The 14,747-nt window shown below is 43.5% G+C and overlaps 2 protein-coding genes across 8 annotated transcripts in view; one reads left to right on the top strand and one right to left on the bottom strand.

Moving 5' to 3' along the window:
• Positions 1 to 4,219, top strand: part of TMEM45B (transmembrane protein 45B) — a 36,293-nt gene extending 32,074 nt beyond the window's left edge. For both annotated transcript variants that reach the window (XM_019660803.1, XM_019660804.1), the window contains exons 4-6: positions 583 to 767; positions 1,265 to 1,410; positions 2,467 to 4,219. In XM_019660803.1, the coding sequence (XP_019516348.1) occupies positions 583 to 767; positions 1,265 to 1,410; positions 2,467 to 2,575 (440 nt within the window). In that variant the 3' untranslated portion in view covers positions 2,576 to 4,219. The remainder of the gene's footprint in view (positions 1 to 582; positions 768 to 1,264; positions 1,411 to 2,466) is intronic.
• Positions 4,220 to 6,001: 1,782 nt separating this feature from the next.
• The window catches only part of NFRKB (nuclear factor related to kappaB binding protein), a 36,995-nt gene continuing 28,249 nt past the window's right edge, over positions 6,002 to 14,747 (bottom strand). For 4 of the 6 annotated variants that reach the window (XM_019660796.1, XM_019660799.1, XM_019660797.1 and 1 more), the window contains exons 21-26: positions 14,394 to 14,664; positions 13,563 to 13,775; positions 10,990 to 11,757; positions 8,110 to 8,216; positions 7,164 to 7,299; positions 6,006 to 7,046 (exon numbers count right to left, since the gene is read on the bottom strand). In XM_019660796.1, the coding sequence (XP_019516341.1) occupies positions 6,921 to 7,046; positions 7,164 to 7,299; positions 8,110 to 8,216; positions 10,990 to 11,757; positions 13,563 to 13,775; positions 14,394 to 14,664 (1,621 nt within the window). In that variant the 3' untranslated portion in view covers positions 6,006 to 6,920. Of the gene's footprint in view, positions 7,047 to 7,163; positions 7,300 to 8,109; positions 8,217 to 10,989; positions 11,758 to 13,562; positions 13,776 to 14,393; positions 14,665 to 14,747 lie in introns of all 6 variants that reach the window. The other 2 variants (XM_019660802.1, XM_019660801.1) reach the window with 2 other exon arrangements.

Below are 14,747 nucleotides of genomic sequence, written 5' to 3'. Positions count from 1 at the left end.
TCTGAACATACAAGACTGGTTGAATGCCACCACGCAAGACTGTAACTCTCTGTGATTTGGGAAAAGAAACTCTGCACTCCACCTCCCACCCTGAAGTGTTATTGTCTGGACTGCCTCACAAATAGGAGACCCACCCAGCAGCTAGGACAGGTCTCCCAATATAACTCATATTAACTGGAGTCATGAAAAAGCATTTTGTAATCCAACCACCTCATTTACTTCTGTACCACACTCAGGAAGAGTAAAAGAAAGTTGAATGAGGGCAAAACTGAATTTCAAGTACACACACACATTTTGTCACACATCAGCAACGTTTCCCTTACCCGTCCTGTATTGAACTGAGATTTCAAAAGATACATTCTTTGCTGCTTATACCCACTTCATACACACACACGAAATACACTTAATCTGCGTATTTGTTGCCCTGTAATGTTATATAAACAAACTGACTTCCCAAGTGCTGAAAAATCTAGCTTTGAAACAGGTATAGGAGGAAATTCTAACAATGGAGAAAGTCCAGAATGAATGCTCTGAAGTAGAAACAAGCAAAGCTCTGACGGCTGCTAATTGGCTTTGTGGCAGGTTTTCTCTTCTACCACCATGTTCATAACCGACCACCATTGGACCAGTACATCCACTCACTCCTGCTGTGTGCTGTGTTTGGGGGGGCTCTCAGTATCTTCTTAGAGGTGATCCTTCGGGACAATATTGTGCTGGAACTTTTCCGGACCAGCCTCGTTATTCTTCAAGGCACCTGGTTCTGGCAGGTAATTATTCAAACAATGCTTCTCACATTGTGTGGATCAAGAGGCCCCACCGAGCGTCAGTGAAATCCTGGCAGTGCAGCACTAACATACCACGTGGATGCATTTAGATGGCTGTTTTTCTTACCATGCCCGCCCCCGACCCATGTACCTTTATCCATTAATACCCTGCTGATGCTTTAACAAGCAGAATCTATGAAACAAACACAGTGAACAGATTAAATATTTCCTTATCTGCCCTCCTTAATGCAGGTATTGATACCATCTACAGGCTCCACTTGCTAAACTGTTCACCTGAAATTTTGACTTAAATAAGCCTATACGGAAACCAGAATTAACTTAGAGCAGTTTTCCTGTGCAAAAGGCTTTTCTGTGCCAATGTGGATATGGGACATGAGGTAGTGGGGACCGTCTGGACACCGCTTGTGGCCACTAGGAAGCTAGGTTGCTTTCTCAGGACTGACAAATGACAAGGCTGACTTCCCTGTATAACCCCCCAGATTGGGTTTGTGCTGTTCCCACCCTCTGGAGCGCCCACCTGGGACCAGCAAGACCACGCGAACATCATGTTCATCACCATGTGCTTCTGCTGGCACTACGCAGCTGCCCTCTGCATTGTGGCCATCAACTACTCTCTTGTTTGCTGGTATGTCCAAGACATGACGACTCTGGTCAAGCTTTTTCATCCTAGCCAACCCCTGCCCCGGGAATATATTACACGGCATCATTTTTATTTCCAGTGACCCACCTTTTGTAACTAAGCAGTGTTAACCTCTTCCACTTAACAAGTACCAACTGCATGGAAAGTTCTGTGCAAGGTACTCTACCCCTGCAAACGAGGGTGATGAGGCTTTAAGAAGGTTAAGGACCTGTCTGGTCACAGTAACCTGTGATAGACCCAGGTTTCTGATGTAGTTCTGACAGATTTTTAAGCCTGTGGCATGATAGGAAAAACTGAATTAGGCATCAGTACTGGATGGCAGTCCCTGCTCCATCCCTGGTTCATTGTGAGCCCATCCCCTTATTCCTGGATTTGCCCTGCCTACTTCCCAGAGCTGTTGTGCTAGTGAGATACCACAGCAGTAAGTGCTCTCTGAAGTGCTCTTCAGATGTTATTATAATAGCTAATAATTCTTATGTACGTTCTCCCAGGCACTGTGGGAAGCACTTAAAGTGTATTACCCCATTTAATCCTATCACTTTATGAAGTATGTACTGTATATTTTAGTTTCGAAAGACAGTAATTTGATCAAGTTAACCCAATGGGTAAATGGCAGAGGCTGTCTTGAATCACAGTGAAGAGTGACTTTTAGCTTATTAGTTCTGTTGTCGCAGCTGCCCCTCTTCCTGGTTCCTGATTTCCCTACCCAAAGCAGATATACTTCACTTCAGAAGTTCCACACGGATCAACTAGAAGGCAACTCAAGGTCATACTTCTAGTTCTATGGTTAGTGAAACAATAAAATGGGAGGCAGGAGACCAAAGTTCAGGCTCAATTACAACATTAACTATTATTATATTATTAACCATGGTCTCTTTACCTATCAAAGAATACTGTTCGAGAAGTCAGATATGTAGACAAGTAATCACAATATCTGATAGAGATATTAAAAAAGTGCTTTAAGAACCAGCAGATGCTTTCACTTCCTTGGGTGAGGGAATGAGGGAGTCTGGGGCTAATTTATTTGTTTCTCTTTTACAGCCTTTTGCCTCGGTTCAAGAGGCATGGAGGAGAAATCATTGGGATTCGGAAGCTGAAGTCAGATCACACTTGCCAGAAGGCCCTTTTGAGTGGCTCAGATGAGGAATGAGAGGCCATCAGTCATCAATGGGGGTGGGTTCCTTTGAGCACAAACAGCTAGTGTTCAAAGGTATAGCTCATCTTTAATGCTTGCATTTTAATGCTTGCTTTGGTCTGCTCTTACAGTTCTATGTATTTGCACCTTCTTAGTTGACTAAAGTGTGTGTGGGCGTGGTATCGTTCATAAAGCAAAACGAAGCAAGGCTGTGTCTCTCAGAAATCAGAAACTGAAAGTTTCAGAATAGGAAGTGGCTTCATGGACAAATCCAAAATACGAATCCAGCAGAACTTACTGCTTTTGATGATGTAACTTTTCTTTCTTAAGAAAGCAGGTGGTTTATCAGAAAGTAAGGGAATGGCAGTGCCTTTATTTTAGAGATGCAATTCTAACATGTGTTTTTGAAAAGTAGTAATTCACAAGCTTTGGTATTTTCAATGTTCCTTGTTAAAACATCTCCTAACTAATCATAGTATTCCAGAGTACTGCAATACCACTGTTGATAAGTGATAAAGTTAAGCCAAAGGCGATTTTTTTTTTTAATTAGGAAGCTAGTTAGTGGCCCAGCTGAGAGCTGGAACTCAGATGTTCTGATTCCTCAAAAGTACCCTCGTAAGACGATGCTGACAGGAAATCTGTATAATGAGGTAGAGAGAAAAATGTCAGGCCTTGAATTTAAATACAGCTGAAAGCACACGATAAGAATCTTGAACTAGTAATATAAGTTTTTATACTCTAGTCTTGGTTCTGGATCTGTTCTTTTTTTTAAAACTTCCTTCAACGAAGATTTATTAAACATCTACTTTGCATTGGCACTGAAATGGTTGTAAGTATTAACAAATATGTGTCCAGCAAGGAATCCAGTCTAATGGGAGAGCTATGCCAGCAGTTCCATACAGGGTGACTGGTGCCAACAGGGTAAGTACATACAACCACGCGAGATAAAGGAGGGAGGACAAATGGAAAGTTTGCCCCATAGAAAAACCACAGTCAAGGCCAAGAAAACAGTCTGCACAAAGGCAATGAAAGAAAGGAAGAACATGCAGAGTTAAATGTATTAAGTTCTATAAACTGGTAAAAGTGGGTTAGGACTAATTTGGAAGGTCTTATAGACCAAACAGTACCGTTCATTTGTTTGGCATTTTTCAGATTTTGAAATATGTATCTCACTTGTTTCTCACAACCACCTGTAATGTAAGTACATCAGGTTCTTCAGAGAAGTTGATTAGCCTAAGGCCATACAGCTACTAAGTTGTAGAACCAGTCTTCAGTAGAACTCAAAAGCCAGCTTTTTTCACCTCTGTCCCTCTGCTACTTGACATAAATATGGCAGAGATCATTTATCTGAAGCACTGTATGCGCTTGAAGAAATACTGTACTCAGTGAAAGGTAACCTCCCGTAATTAGCCAGCATTTCAGAGTTGAAGTCACAGCTTAGGGGTTAAGAATGAGGTACTTGAAAACATCCATTTAATTTTTAGAGAACCTGTGGGTCCCCTTTCAGGATCCACTCTGGTTTGCTTGCTGAGTAGAAACCTAAACATTCATTCAACAAGTACTAGAGGACCTACTGTTGGCAATTAATGTAAAACATGTTCTTTCCTTAGGGACTGGAGGTGGGAAGAAGGAACCTATTCTTGGCTTTACTCCCCAAGTAAAGATCTCTACTTTGATTAAAAAGGGGTGGGGCAGAATACTTTAAGGAAATGCAGTATTTTCTCCAGTGAGATGAGGTGTGAAGATTAAATATAAAACATTAAAATTTATTTTGATGCCCCTTTCACAGCATGTTTGGGGATACCTACACAGAAGTGGTCGACTCTTGCATAAACATTCTTAGATGTGGTATTAAAGTACAAACTCATCACAATGCTATTCTCCAAATGCAGTCTTAGACATATGGTCTACATTTTACCAACCTCTTGTCAACCAGAGGTTCAGAGGCTCAATGGCCGCCTCAAGTTCTTCTGGAATCGTTCCCACCGAACACCCAACAGAGTCACTGCTTCTGTACAAGATCCCTGAGGTCTGAATTGAAGGAACCGTGTTTGGTGCAAATGCTGGCGACATCACTTGAGCTCCAGTAGGGGATTTCCCCTCTATGCTGCTCCACTGTCAGGCTGACCAGTACCCAGTTATGCTTTCCGGGGAGTCAGTCCTACACTGGTGTCCTCAAACATACCTGTCCTCAGATATAAACGGCTGCGGGCAATAAAGAGACCGGCAGTCAGGTGACTTCAGTAAGTGTGAGGGTAAGGTTGCGGCTGAATGCCAGAGCTATTTTTATGAAATCATTTGTTAAGCAAATTCAGAGGAAGTTTGTTTTAACCAGCAGTAAATACCTGAGACAGGATTCTTCAAATTTCTACCTTTTTGTCATTTAGAAGCTGTCACATGGACTTTTCATGTGACATGGGGCTCTAAGAAAGAATGACCTGAAAATATGAAAGTATTATAAAACACAAATGCAGTCTCCTTTACTCAGATAAAAGACCAATGTGTCTCCTTTACTGCAGTCCCTACCTCTCACCATTACCAATCTTATTTCTGTGCCAGCCCTCGACCACCCCGCAAAAGCTCAATCTTCCCTCAGCCAATTCTTCTCTGCCCTTTGTAATCCAGGCTTACCACTGTTAATTCTGGCTCATCCCCACGTCCTACCATAACACATCCTAGCATCCTCTCCTTAGGAAGGCAGCAGAAAGGGCACTTGACTTAGAAGGCTGGATTTACATCTTGGTTCTCTAACTTCAGCTGAGACTCGCATTTTCTCACAAACAGGGACGATACTATCTATTTGATAGAACTGCTTTAAGATTCAAATGAGATGTCTGTAAAATCAGTGTCACCAACAAGCCACTCTGTCTCTGCTCCTCTGCAACTTGCCTAATCACTCAACTTCCACTCAGCAACCCGCTCTAAACTAGGCCATTCCAATTTTTTGCCCTCCAATTCCACTTCCTCACGCTGACCCCATGAAGTATCATCACTAAATTTCCACAGCTTAAATGCATTTTTAATCATCTGGATACTTTCAAGAGATAGGGAAGCCCTGTCAACGCAGAAAGGCTTTACCACCCAACCCCTTCTCCAATACAAAAGAGGCATATATTATTAACAGCCAGTGCTTTAATTAAATGACATTTTAAAATTTCATTCTGAGCTCTGCCTATAACTTGATGGAGGCTGAGAAGTGTGAAACAGCCAGGATTAAATGACTTGTAAATCCAGATTGACTTCTTCTGTGGTTGGTGCTGCCTAGGAGGGACACCTACCCTCTTCTTGCCATCTCTACTCTGGAGTAGAAGTCAGCAAAGTTTTACATAAAGGAACACATAAAAAGTATTTTAAGTTTGAGGCCATGTGGTCTCTATGACAAGTATTCAGTTCTGCCTTCAAACTGAAAGCAGCTATAGATAACACATAAACGAATGGCCATGGGTTGTGTTCCAATAAAACTTTATTGACAAAAACAGGTTGTCAGTCCAAGGGCTGTGGTTTGCTGACTCTTGTTCTGGAAAGAAGAATGTATAATCTCGGAACTGCAATAAAGTGTGTGCTACATAAGCAGCATCTCTGCTGGCATTCACCTACTGTGTCCACTGGCTCTGGGCTTGCATGTGAACAGGCTTGATAAGGAGGACAAAGTCAGCCGGTGAAGATACAGACCACAATCAGGATCTTGATACCCCACCTTTAAGAGGTAGTGCCAAACTAATCCCATTTCAGGGAACCCACACAATCTCACTTCCTATGTTTCTTCCCCATCGTAAAGCCTCTCCATTACTACGTAGTTATCAAGTAAGCCACCAGCTTTTAAGAATCTTGCTCTTCTTTCATTCTGGTCAAAAGAATAAGTCATCAGTTTAGGGGGGCAAAAGCCCAGGTTTCTATTTGACAAAGATGTACAATAAGTTCTTTAAAAAAATAGGTTACGTAAAAATTTATGGACACAAAACCCCTATCCAGATCACTAGTCACAGGAGAAGACCAGAAGTTAAAAAATATGATCCACATATAGAACAAGGCTTCTTCACTGTCTGTACTCTGCAACTGGAAGCCCTCCCTTGGCATCCTACTCTCAGGAGAGAACTTTGGCTTGTGTGACACAACTGTGACCTCACACAATTCTGAGAGATGCTTCTCCCGGACCGGTACAACCTGGAGGGAACCGTTCTCAGTGTCCTCCACTCTGAAGCGTGGCAGCAGAATCCCAGCCACTACTGCCATCATCCCACTACTGGCCTTCCTTAGACAGACAAGCTTAGAGGGAGGATGCAACCTCCCTCCTCCCTTCCTTTTAGCCAGAAGGGCAGACCAGGTAGGGGCTTTTATGGAAGCCATCTATCTCTCGGAATCACTGTTGTTCAGGTGCCTGCTTAGGAGATGGAGCTGTGGTCACAACAACAGTGGAGACTGCTTTGGAGGAACCAGAAGCTGTTCCCTGTTGAAGATGCGATGCAGGGACAGTCTGGATGCGCACCTGTTTGCAAAGAGAGAACGTCTGGTCAGCAGACTGCAAATAGGCTCATCAGTTGACAACAAACAGCAAGGAAGATGGAGAAGCCTGGGATGGCCAATAGTGCGCCCTGGACCTTACCTGTGTGGCCTGACCTTGCTGCTGAAGCTGCTGCAACTGCTGGGCAGTGAGGAAACTCACAGGTTTATTGCCAGCAATGAGTTTAGTACCTGCTGGCATGGTGGTGAGGATGATATTGCGGCCCAACCCACTGAGGCTGTGGAGGAAAAGCAGGAGTGAGGTACACGACAGGACGGGGGATTGTGTCCCGCCCAGAATGAGGCCACGTGTTGAAGGAAAACAGGGAGGTCTGGTGCCCAGGGAAAATTCCAGCATTCTGGATTGGAATGGAAACCAGCTGGTGAGACTACCTTTCTTCCAGCTTCTAAATATGACAGGAGGAGAGAACAAGCCCAAAGACTCCCAGTGCTTTGGATAAAATGGCCCTAGCATGCATACCCTCATCAGGACAGGGCCCCAGGGAGGTGTGTGCTCCTGACAAGAAACCCTCCACCAAAACAGCTGCCTTGAGACCATCAGAATGATTTCGTCATGCTCTTTATCCCTGTTTAAGTCAGGGCCACAGGAAGCCCAGGCTCCCATATGAGCCTTCCTCCTCTGACCTATCACACCACAGGGCTGGAATGTCCAAATGAGGCCTTCTTTCCCGAGCACCCACACTAGAAATTGCCATCTGAGCTATGTCTCCGCCAACCCCAATCCCAGCACTTCCCGTCCTTCCTTGCTTTTTCTCCATAGTACATCTCACCACCCCGTATAGTAATTTTACTTTATGATTTCTTTCCCCACTCTAGAATATAAGTTTGAAGACAGCATGAATTTTTGTCAGTTTTAATCACTGCTGTATCCCCAGCACCTAAAACAATACTAGGTGCTTAATAAATCCTGTTGAAGAGTCCAACGAAGGACAGATATCAAAGCAGGATCCCAAGAAAACCAGCCACCTTCCTACTGTGCGACAAGGAGCCACCCAGAAGCACTATCCACCCATCACTACAGCACTTACTTAGCTCCAAGGTTGCCTTTGATGATGGGGGCTGTGACCACACTTTTGCCCTTCATAGGCTGGCTAATCACAGAGAGTGGAACTGTGATCCGTGTAGGCAGCTTCCCCTAGAGAGAGAAAACAATCAACTTTATGGCACAGATCAGAAAACCACCAAGTGTCACTTCAGGGCTGTAAGAGATGAAAAGCCAGCACTCAAAGATATTTCATTCCCTGTACTCTGCAGGGTCCCAATATTCCTGAGGTATGGCCCAGGGAGCCCTCATAAAACTGCGGCTCATATGCTGTAGGTAAGAGCTCCTATATTAGGGCTCCTATTTAGGGGTCACCTGATGTTATCATCCTCTTTCATGCTTTCTAAAGCAGCAGCAACCATATATAACTACTCTCATCGGATTAAATGTGTACCTAACTCACAAAGGAAAGTGGATGCTTGCTTAAGCCTAGTAAGAATCTGAGCTCCTTAGAGGGTAGGCTCTTATTACTCATTTGCATAACCCCCGATCCTTGGTACTCAACAACCGTTTGAAGTAAATGTGAGAAAGGACAGAGGCACTCAAGAGTTAATATAGGAAGAGTGTAACTACTGTTTCACTGGCAGGCAGGCTCACTGGTGGGGGGCACACAGCAGGGCACGCTAGATGAGGAAGAGATCACATTCTCCAGGTGCTTTCCATTTCTCCCAGAGATAAGACAGGCTAGTTAGGGGACATTAATAATAAACTCAGCCAAATGAAAAGTCCAACCCCAAAGCTAGTAACGCCTAAGAGGTATAAAAAGTTAGTCTTTGGGATTTCAATGCATCACCTGTTTTTAGGTTGCCTGGTTTTTAACGCTTGATTGGTAATAAAATCACATACAGTAAAATCCTGTGTAAATCTCATTTTAAAAAACAATTTAAGAGGGGCCGTTGATAGGATGCTAAGAAAAAGCATGGACATTTCCTATGGACTAAATCAGGCACTCAGGTGCAAAACTATCTCACAGTTGACTCAAAATTTATAGCCCATTAGAAAGCACTTAAAAGATGTGAACAGGCAACAGAATACCACGAGATGGTGCCTCCAGGTAGACTGACTTAAGGTTTTATTTTCTTAATGCCTTAGCTGCTTAAAAACATGTTGGGTCACCAGTCTATCAACTGGAATTGCCCCTTTATGAATTAGTTTAACTAGCTAACTAAACAGAAAATTCAACACTTCTAGCCCCGCTAAATGCTCTCCAGTTATATTTATCCAGATGGATTATAACAGGGTAGATGCCATTGGATACTAGCTTTCTGTGCTAAGAGGATTCAGAGAAACAAAAGAGGATCAAGTAAGTGCTATTTCCTTTCTTCCTTATTTTAACTTCTGTGATATGGTCCTTTTGAGCCACACTATATATGAGGGCTTGTTGGCTGGTGGGTTTTACTAATGTGCACATCTTCCTTCCTCCATCACTCTGGCTTTTATCGAAATCACTGAGGTTTTACTACATAGCTTGCTCAGAAAAGTGAAACTTCATTTTATACTGTCCGTATGCACCTCACTATACAAAACAATGCTCCTTTTCCAGAGGCTAAAGAATAAACATACGCCCAGAAACACACCTATGTTGACATGGGAATTTGGTTTATGATACATGTAGTATTTCAAATTAGTGGGGAAGGAATAAATTAGTCAATGATGTTGGGATAATTTGAAAAACATAAAATGAGATCTCTACCACATGTCACACACTCACAAAATATATTTCAAATGGATTATCGATTATTTTTTTAAAACTCTGAAAATATTTTAAGAAAATAAAGGCTAATACCTTTACAACTCTGGGCTAAGAAAGGCACAAGACACAAAACCTAGGAACCATGAAAGAAATGTTGATAGATCTAATCAGATAAAATACCTGTAGAGCAAAAGGCTCCATGTGCAAGGTTAAAAAATGACAGAGTGGAAGAAAATATTTACACATACGAAGAGGTAACACCCAGAAGATGTCAAACAATATGAAAAAGCCAAATACCCTAGAAGAAAACTCCAAAGATTTATTCATCACTGGAGAGCACATGCCAATCTAATCTTCATATTGGATGTTCAACTTCACTGAAGATCAGGGAAACAAAACAGTGTAAGAACTCTCTTTCACCTGGCTACATAAAGTTAAAAAAGGCATGATACCCAGCACGGGTTAGAGTAGGGGGGACACAGGAGACTTGATGATGGTAGTATAAGCTGCTATGGCCTTTTTGGTAGCACAACTGGAGTATTAAAGCTTTCGATGTGTAACCTCCGTGGCCCAGTCTAGGCACCTCGGCTCCAGAAATGCTCATACATGTTTGTACACACACATGAACATTCACTGTAGCACTGGTTCCTAACAGTGAAAATGTATGCTTTACTAGAAGAATGGTTAAAGCACATCCCTGCTATAGACTACCATGGTATCATCAACACAAACACAATATCTGTGGATTTAGAATGATCCCCAAGACGTATTTTTAAATAAATAAAGCAAATCACAGAACAATATATAAACTAAGGTCTCTCATAGGAATTTTTTTTTAAACTATGTGTATATGTATGAAATTGCTCAGGAAAAGGACTAGAAGGATAAATGCCAAAATACCAATAGTAATTACTAGCCCTCATGAAGGGAGAATTAGAGGTTGATGAAACATTTTATATTTTACTCTATGTACTTCTGCACTGTTTTATTATTTTTTAAGAATATATGTATGTACTACTTTCATAAATTTGTTTCAAAATTTAAAAGAAAAAAGTCTATTAGTAAATAAGCCTGTTTGGGTCAAATGAGGTGATACAGACAGGGCTTCTAATTTCCATTCCTAAAGAGAAGTTCCCTAGCGAAGGGCTATTCTTCACCACCAATGGTACTCACAGCCTGGGATGTGGAAACCACCGTGGTGCTGACAGGGACCTGTCGCACAGTGGGGGCTCCTGCGCCGATGCTGATGGGGGTGCTGGCAGCCCCAGAGGCCACGGCCACAGTCTTGGACACAGCAGCATTCATATTGGGCAAGGATACTGCAGAAGTATGAACAGTTCCAGACCCACTGGCCACTGACGACCCTTGCTTGGCATGGGTTGCAACTGTGATGGTCTGGCCTGCTTTGGGGGGCATCACTCCCAGGCCTTGCACGATGCGGATTGTGGCAGCTGGCTTGGCTTCTGAAGAGGCCACTGTGTTTTTCCCCTTCTGATCTGCCACACTCACGCCAAGTGCTGGCATCAAGCGAAAAGCTGAACTCGAGGCTTCTGCTGGCTTGAGGTCAGGAGTCACTTTAACCACGGTGGTACCTGTTGGAGTGGATGAAGGGGCACTGGCTGAACTGGCCTTGGCAGGGCTATCAGTGGCATGGACTGGATTGGAAGTGACGTGTAAGGTAGCAGAGATGCCTTTGCCCGCAGTGCCGCTTCCTGTCCCGAAGAGGTCCTGGGTCAGTTTAACTGTGGTAACCTGGGACTTGGCCAACGTGGCCATCATGTCCGGAGTGATTCGCAGAACTGTCTGGCCTTTGGCATCTGTGGTGATGGAAGAGGGTGGCAGACGCAAGACATCCTTACCCTGGATACGGAAGTTAGTGGCTGTGAGTGGCATGCTGCTGCCTGCCTGGGGCTTCACACCAAGCTGCCCAGTGATCGCCACCTGGGTGGGCAAGAAATAACATCAACAAAAGGATTCACAAGGCTACACTGGTTACATAGTATAATTAGGGAAACCTGCGTTTCATGGATACGTGTTTCATATATTTTTCTAACTTTTTATTTTTTTTAACAATAAACATTCACAAAAGAAGAGAAGAGTGTAACAAATCCATGTGCTTATCACCCAGCTTCAAAAGTTATCACTTTGTCAATCTTGTTTGGTCTATCTTTCTCTACTTTTGGGTGGGGGGGGGGAGGGAGAGGGAGAAGGTGGGAATATTTTAAAGTAAACCAATACTATCATTTTGCTGATCAATACTTCTGTATACATCTCTAATCTAGAAAAGGACTTTTTAAATTAAAAAATTATTACCTAATAATACATATGCATTCACATTCCCCCAACTGTCTCAAAAATGTCTATTTATAGTTGTGCCAACCTTCATTTTGATAGCAGTAGTACGGACAAATCACGATGTGTAATAGATGCAACCCTTTTAGCCTCAGGGACTTTCTCTGTCACATGAGCAATTTTCCCCTTTCTCTACTGGACCACTGCTATCAAAAGACAAACATGCTGTAATATTTCCCAACCTAAAACACAACAAACCCTTGCTGTACGCCACACCTCCCTCCTGCTGCTCTACTACTCCATTCAGCAACTCCACTCCAGCCGCAGCTCGCTGCTCTCTTCAACAGCAAATCTGCTCTAAAAATTACCTATATTCACTATCTCCATGTGCTTGCCTTACATTCTCTTTTGAGCCCATTCCCAAAAAGCCACTCATCCATGGGACCCAGTGAGGTTCACTCATTACCTATATCCAGTGAGGAGTCCACTGCCAACCTCTCAGGCACTTCCACACTTGCTCACCAAGCCTCAGCCACCATGGCTTTCCTGTTATTCCTCAAATGTATTCCTGACTGAAGGTATTTTCCCTTGCTCCTTCTATTCCTGGAATGCTTTATCTCCAGCTAATCGTAGTATGGCACACTCAACCTCTCAACTGCCACCTCCTCCAACCGGCCTTCTCTGATCACCCCAGCTCAACAGCACACTGCACTCTCCCCCTCCCCTGCTTATTGATGTTCTCAGCCCCTACTATGCCTGCCGCCCCTGAAGCACCTGTTTGTCCCCTAGCTCTATGGGACTATGAGTTCCACGATGGAGGCACTTAAGTTTATGTAATACGCCACCAAATCCCCAATATTTTGGACAGGGCCTGGCACACAAAAAGCACTCAATAAATACTTGCTTAATGAAAAAAAATAATAACGTTACTTCATCATCATGTGGTTCCATTTCTTCACCTGTGAAATGGGGATAACCAAAGTGCCTGCCCCATGGCATTGCAGGGTTCAATTATTTAGTATCTACGAAATGGCTAGCGCAGTGCAGCACAGGTACATAATAAGCACGTCTATCAGTACTAGTTGCTATTTTGTCTAACAATTCTTTGAAGTTCAATGGTTAGCCTTGCATATTTACAACCAAGAAAGTACAAATATAAATACATTCTTTACTAATGGTAAAATGAAACACCAATAAAGTATATAAAGTTATACCATGGGATTTTTAACTAAGTTAATTCATGGAGAGTCTCCTCCAAATCCAGAAACTCAGCTACTAAATCCTAAATTAGGTTGAAAGGAACAGAAGAAATCTCTTCGTCATCGGTAAAGCTTGCACTACCCTTGGTGGGAAAACTCAGACTTGAAATGCCTGTAAACTAGGATCAAAGATCACAAATCATTGACATAGCCACTGTCCTCTGCTTTAGGACCAAGGAGTCGGATCCCACCTACCTGCTTGATAATGTTCTGTCCAGTAACATTCTGAATGACCGTGGCTGTGGAAGCACCTGGAGCAGAGCTCCCGGGAGAACTCGTGGGTGGCTTGTTCGCAGGGCTGGCTGTGGCAGGAAGACTTGTCACTGTGAGCCCCGTCTGCCCGGGTCCTGGCCGCTGCACAGTAGCCGCTGTCGTCTGAGCTTTGACTGGAACGGTGGCCATTACTGTCTAGTTCAGAGCATGAAGCCAAGAGCTTAATTAGACACTAAGATGCAGACCAGCATGCCAAGCCGTGTCCAGTACGCCACCACCTAGGAAGTGTGCGTCTACAAGTACTTCTAATCTAACAGTGCTTATGGCTCACGAATCTCCAAGATGCAAGCTGTAAAGTTCTTCTATTTGTGTAGCACATCTTAATTTTCAGAATGCTTTCGCATTTAACATCTCATTTTATTTCTACAGACTGAGGACAAATATTTTACCCCTTTTACAGTAAAGAAAACTGAGGCAGAAGAGAAGCCTTTTCTCTAAAATTTCACAACTAATTAGTGGCATGGCTAATCTAGAGGCACAACAGAAGGAACCTGAGATTTAGTATCATGGTCTGGCTTCAATCCCACCTCTACAAGGGACCTGATGTTATAATCCTGGGTAAATCACTCAACTTCTCTGAAGTTCTGATGCCCAACATGTAAAATACAACTTATAGAAACCCCGCTGTGAACATTAAATGAATGGTTGTGATACACATCATCATCAGTAACCACAATGTAAGGCTCCTCTGTCCTTACTCAGACTGCCCGCTGGACTCATTAGCCCACCTCTGGGTCCACTGTCCCTGGTTACCTGGGGCACGACTTTGGTCTGCGTAGCAGTGGCTGGAACACGAATCTGTGGTCCTGCTGACATCGGTGGCAGTGTCTGTGCTGGCCCTGCTGACGGCTGAGTCACAGCAGGAAGGCTAGGCTGGGCCACCACCCGCACCTGGGGTAGTCCAGACGAGCCAGAGTGGCTCACAACACGGGCAGCGGCCTGAGAACTTGGTGGAGTCTGACTGGAAGCTGGGGAAAGCATTGTTCCTAGCTGTGGCATTGTTGGTGAAGATACCAGAAGCACGCTATGAGGAAAATCGGGGGGAAACAAAAACCAACTTAGGGAATGCATACAAAAAGACTTTGGAGGGAGAAAGCTACAGAAAAA

This window comes from Hipposideros armiger, unplaced genomic scaffold (genome assembly GCF_001890085.2).
Source record: "Hipposideros armiger isolate ML-2016 unplaced genomic scaffold, ASM189008v1 scaffold_330, whole genome shotgun sequence".
Lineage (NCBI taxonomy): Eukaryota > Metazoa > Chordata > Mammalia > Chiroptera > Hipposideridae > Hipposideros > Hipposideros armiger.
The sequence above is the reverse complement of the archived record's forward strand: the minus strand, read 5'-3'. Positions and strand labels throughout refer to the sequence as shown.